At 52.5% G+C, this 6025-nt stretch overlaps 1 protein-coding gene across 1 annotated transcript in view; it reads left to right on the top strand.

Annotated features, from left to right (window-relative positions):
* Positions 1-3231: 3231 nt before the first annotated feature.
* Positions 3232-6025, top strand: part of TAF1B (TATA box binding protein (TBP)-associated factor, RNA polymerase I, B, 63kDa) — a 39938-nt gene continuing 37144 nt past the window's right edge. The window contains exons 1-2 of the mRNA XM_014540534.1: positions 3232-3306; positions 5703-5867. Of these exons, the coding sequence (XP_014396020.1) occupies positions 3232-3306; positions 5703-5867 (240 nt within the window). The remainder of the gene's footprint in view (positions 3307-5702; positions 5868-6025) is intronic.

Here is a 6025-nt window from a genome sequence, read left to right as displayed (position 1 = left end):
CGGAGGCTGGGTCATTCCCAAAACACCAGGCTCTGGGAGGCCTTAGGGATGCAGACATCCTAGCCCGGGAGGCCCTCCCGGCCACAGCCACCAGGGGGCAGCAGCACCCAGCGCCCGAGCTCCTCTGCAGGTGGGGCCCTGACCCAGTTCCCAGGTCACCCAGTCCCTCAGCAAACGCTGGCGGAGCCGATGGGGACAGGGCTGTGGGGACAGGGCTGTGGCCTGGCTCAGAGGGAGATCCAGGGCTTGAGAAGGGGCTCCCACAGCCTTGTCCCCAAACCAGGCTGCTCCCCTGAAACTCCTCCTGAGCCCGACAGGGGAAGACCCCAGCCCAGCCCTGGCCTCCTGCCTGGCCTATGAACAGCTCCTGGGGCCCTGCAGCCTGTGCCTGCGGCCCCTGCCTGTCGGGAGTGGGCGATGCCCCCAGTCACCTCCTGAAGTGCCCACAGGGCCCGCAGCCCTGGGCTCTGCTCACAGCCGCCCAGATATCATGTCTATTAATGTTTTGATACATGTACATATAACCCCCCATTTTTTTTTTGTACAAATGTTTCTTCTCTCCGCCCCCCCCCCCAAACAGGGACATAAGATGTACTAGGTAGATTCTTTCCTAATCTGATTTTAATCCCATTAACATCTTTCTTCCTTGGCCATTAAAAATTATTTTGCAATAATGGCGTTTAAGCCCTGGAACTGTCTTTAAACAAAATCCTACCAGGAACCTCCAAAACCAAAAGGGATCAAACTAGAGTTCTGTGATCAGAATATGCGTGGGGCCCTGACGCCTGCCTGACCCTATAGTATAGGGCATCCCGGCTGCATCTGAAAGCCGCTGTTGCGCGGGAAGAACACAGCATCCTCTCTCCAGCCAGCGGCTCGGCTGTGCCCGTCCTGTCCTTGGTGAACTGATGCGACGTTCTTCGAGCACATCCCATAATTACTTCCCAGTGAAGGCTTTTGAACGTGGGAATGACATAACCAGAGCCATTAGTGTGGATGCTAAGTACAGTCAAATCTTACTTAACTGGAATTCAGCAAACCACAGTCCTTAATTAACCAATTTTCTTTTGCTCAACTTTGGAGAACATAAAGCAAACTCTCTCTCTCTCTCTCTCTCAGATACACACACACACGCACATGCAGACTTATGAAATAGGGATTACTTCAACAAGTAGGTGCAATAACTACACTCTGAAAACTATAAAAAAAATCACTGAGAGAAATGAAAGAGGAGTATACCGAGTAAACGGTGAGCTATGCCGCACTCAGGGCTTGAAGATTCGATGTTGTTAAGAGGCCAATTCTCCCCCCAGTTGATCTACAGATTAAATGCAGTGACATTCAAAATATCGGCAGAATTATTTGGAAAAACCTTAGTAAACAAGTGTTGAGATTCATGTGGGGTGCAAACCATACAGAATAGACACAAGAGTGAGAACGTTGGAGGACTTGCCTGTGAGTTCAGGACCTGCCTGGAGCGAACAGCCACGGAGACGGGTGGGACCCGAGGAGAGGCTGCCACGCGGACCAATGGGACAACAGGAATCCGCAGATAGACCTGCACACGCGTGTGGTCAGTTGATGTCCTAGCAAACGTGCCAAGACAATTCAGTGGGAGGAAGGACAAGCTTTCCAGTAAAAGGTGCTGGAATCACCGCTGGGCCAAAACCACAAACCTCCTTCAAAACAAAACAAAAGAAGAGAAAAGCTTAGTGATCTTGGGTTAGGCAAAGATTGCATTTTATTTTTTCTAAAGTATATTTTTATTGATCACAGAGAGGAAGGGAGAGAGAGAGAGAAACGTCAATGATGAGAGAGGATCACTGCTGGGCTGCCTGCTGCACGCCCCCCAATTGGGGATTGAGCCTGCAACCAGGGCATGTGCCCTTGACTGGAATCGAACCCGGGACCCTTTGGTCCGCAGGCCGACGCTCCATCCACTGAGCCACACCGGCTAGGGCTCAGGCCAGGATTTAAATCTGCTCCCCTGAGTGCAGTCTCTGCTCTGCTGCCCCCTGGAAATACTCAGCTTTTCCCACACACGGTAGCACCTCTTCCATGAAACGTTCGGCTGAGTTGTCCTGGGCCCCAAGCCCTGGGATGCGGGTGGCATCCGGGTGCCTGGAGGAGGCAGTGGGACCAGCTCCACTGTGGCCACACCCTGCGGGCAGGGCCCGGCCTGGAGGACTGGGGGCCACATTCCTGGAATTCCCAGGGCCTGTCACCGAGGAATGACCCACTCAAGGACTTTCTCCGGCAACAGCTCTCCCCGCTCAGTCACCCCTATCTCCTTGCCGCCGGCATGCAGATGCGCCACCATCGTCCCCATCTCTAGCCTCCGGCTCTCCTTTCTCTGCTGCCTGGTTCTCTGAGCCTCCTTTTGGCGAAACCCCCACAGGCATTGCCTGTGCTCCCGCTCCTCCTCCTCTGCGCTCCTGGACCCTCAGGGAAGCACCATCCTGCCCGCTTCCCCAAAGCATCCTGTCGACGCCTGCATCCTGCTGAGGCCTCTGCTCAGCTCACCAGCTCTTACCAGCACCCACCGCGTCTTCCTTCATGAGATGCCCGCACGGGCCCTGTCCCCACCCGCTGGCCCTCCTGCCCACTGCCTGCCCCTGCTCTGACTTTAACGTCACAGTGCCCACCCCTCCGCCCCGGCTTCTCCTCTCACCTGCTGTGAGGTCTCTGCTCTCACCCCCAGGCGTCCTCCCTGGTCCCCGGCTGTAAATTCCATCTTCACACGAGGACTCACTCATTCACACCGCCAGCCGCCAGCCCGGCATCTCCTCTGAATTCCAGACTCCCCTGTCCCACGCCCCAGTCAGTATCTCCTCCTGTGTTTCTAACAGACCATCAAACGTCACGGGTCCCAATCATTTTTTTAAAAATTTTATTTTAAAATATACTTTTATTGACCTAGCTGGTGTGGCTCAGTGGCTAGAGCATCAGCCTGTGGACTGAAGGGTCCCGGGTTCGATTCCAGTCAAGGCACATGCCGGGTTGCAGGTTCCATCCCCAGTAGGGGGCGTGCGGGAGGCAGCCGGTCCGTGATTCTCTCTCATCATTGATGTTTCTATCTCTCTCTCCCTCTCTCTTCATCTCTGAAATCTATAAAAACATATTTAAAAAATAATAAAAAACAGAAAAAAATAACACAAAACAATATTCTGTGGCCACATTGTGTTCACGTACCCACTGAAGGATGGCTGCTTTGCCTGAAACAATGAGAGGATGCTGCGCTCCGATGCTGACGGTGACGGTGCCTCGGGGACATTCCCCTGCGGGAAGCCAGGCGCCGTGGATGTGGTTAGTTTGCACACACAGACCTCCCTGCCGTGGGGCTGTCCCGTGACCTGAGGGAGCTGAGCATCCATGTGGGTTCTTTGCTCACGTAGAAGGTTGTTGGCTATCTCACAGCAAGATTCTTAAAAGGCCTGTCAGACTTAGCGATGAGTCATCTTTTTCTTCTTCTTAAACAAAAAGGCACGTATTCCTGTGATGACAGTGGCCGCCTAGCCCACCGCCTGGCGGATACTTCCCAAGTGGTGAACACGCTTCATCTGTCCCTTCAGGGCAAAGGGGATGTTCTCACCAAGTAAGCAGCTGGATGACTGGGTGTGCGGGCGCCTTATCTTTATATTTACGGTCACAGACGCCCAGGGCCCCCAGTGCTGCCTGACAATCTACCAGATTTCTGATTTGACTCACCCATTGCCAAGAGCTATCGCACGCCTGCTCTCTCTCAGACCTTGTAACCCCACGTCCGTTCGCAACTGTGACTTGCTTCCCACTTCAGCAGGAACAAGCAGAAGATGACCTTCCCCCTGAACATGAAACTCATCTACTCAACAGCACACCCAACCTCTCCATTTAAAATATGTCACACATATGGCCCTAGGCCAGTGATGGCGAACCTTTTGAGCTCGGCGTGTGAGCATTTTGAAAAACCCTAACTTAACTCTGGTGCCGTGTCACATATAGAAATTTTTTGATATTTGCAACCATAGTAAAACAAAGATTTATATTTTTGATATTTATTTTATATATTTAAATGCCATTTAACAAAGAAAAGTCAACCAAAAAAATGAGTTCGCGTGTCACCTCTGACACGCGTGTCATAGGTTCGCCATCACTACCCTAGTCTGTTTGGCTCAGTGGATAGAGTGTCGGCCTTTGGACTGAAGGGTCCCGGGTTCAATTCCAGTGAAGGGCACATACCTCAGTCACAGACCCCGTTCCCCAAGAGACCAATTGATGGGTCTCACACTCTGTCTCTCCCCCTCCCTTCCACTCTCTCTATGGAGCCCGGCTGGTGTAGCTCAATGGTTGAGTGTTGACCTATGAACCAGGAGGTCAATATTCGATTACCAGTCAGGGCACATGCCTGGGTCGTGGGCTCCATCCCCAGTAGGGGGCATGCAGGAGGCAGCCGATCAATGATTCTCTCTCATCATTGATGTGTCTCTCTCTCTCTCTCACTCTCCTTTCCTCTCTGAAATCAATAAAATACATATTTTTTTTAAAATCAATGGAAAAATATCCTCAGGCAAGGGTTAACAACAACAAAATCTTTAAAATATTTCACATATACATAAAAATCTTACAAAGTCACTCATTTATTCAACAAATATTTATTGATCACATCCTAGGAGCTATGCCGTTCTAGGCGCGGGTGTATAGCAATAAACCAGAAGACACAAATCCTGAGGTCATGGAGCTGTTTGAGTCCGACATTCAGTACTGCCCCTTTCTCAGATTGCAACATTTAAAGTCGGAGCTGGTCTAGAAAACAGAAGGCTTATGATCTGCTGTTCATGATAATCCTTGACGCTTTGAAGATGGGTAAGGGCTTTTGGAAGGAGTCTGCAGCGGCACAGAGCCGAGCCTGGAGAATGACAGGGCGGATGCAAGTGGTGAGGAGCATTATCTACTAGGAGAGCCGTGATAAAATAGGGAGACGGACTGCTCCGCGCCCTGGACGGGGTGCCTCTGAAAGGCAGGGAGCTGTCCTGTTTACCCCTCACTTCCCAATGGCTGGCGACTGCCTAGCACACAGTGGGTGTGTAATGACTTTGTGAAATGAAGGGATTGACGAGTCAGGGAGGGAGGGAGTAAAGAGCTACTCCCCAGTGATCTCACTTCTCTCTTTAATGCCATCTGGACAGAGAGACAACCCCCAGTTCCAGCCACTCACCCACCTCCTTGCGGATCCTTAAAATGACATGCATGAGGCGCAGGACTCGGGGCCTTCGCACTTCCTGTTCCCTCTGCCTGGAATGATGTTCCCAACAGGGCTCTGCCTTCCTGGCCTCAAAGGTCGTCTTCTTGGCGAGACCTTTCTTGACCACCCCATTAGAAATGGACACGGCCCTGTAGCTCCCGATCTCCGCTCTCTGATCCTGCTTTTCTCCTGGACACTCATCAGCACTTATACCATGTATTTCCTTACATCTTTTGGGTCTCCCTACCAGAGTGTAACCTCCTTGAAGAGTAAGCAAAAAGGGACTTTTGTGGACTGCTGAACCCTCAGGACCTAAACAGCGCCTGCTTCATGGATAAGCAGGGAAGGAGCAATAAAAGCTAAATTCGGGAGCACTTTTCGTAGGTGAGGCTCACAGGTGACAGCTAGCTTTTACAGAGGAGGAAACTGAGGCACAGGAAGCAGGAAAGCCGTGGTTAGAAACCCAGATCTCACCCAGCAGCCTGCATTCTTCCCTGCAGAGCCCACGCCTCCCGTGCTATTCGAAGCTAGCGTGGCGTGCAGAGCTCCCTGCAGCCCCAATAGTGCGCGGGTCTCCGAATTACCGCCAGGCCGGCCGGGCGCGATCGCATCCGCTCGACATGCGGTGCCGCCCAGCTTCTTACTGGTGTGTGTTTCGTTTCCTGGGCTTGGAAAGGGATGCTGCCTGGAAGGCGGACACAGGCTTTGCGGCTTCGCCCCGGGAGGGAGCGAAGGGAGGTTTTACCGCGGCCGCAGGCGCCCGGAACTCAAAGTCAGGGTCTCGGTTTCCGCCCGGAACGCCGC

This window comes from Myotis brandtii, unplaced genomic scaffold (genome assembly GCF_000412655.1).
Source record: "Myotis brandtii unplaced genomic scaffold, ASM41265v1 scaffold247, whole genome shotgun sequence".
Classification (NCBI taxonomy): domain Eukaryota; kingdom Metazoa; phylum Chordata; class Mammalia; order Chiroptera; family Vespertilionidae; genus Myotis; species Myotis brandtii.
This window is presented reverse-complemented; position numbering and strand designations above follow the sequence as displayed.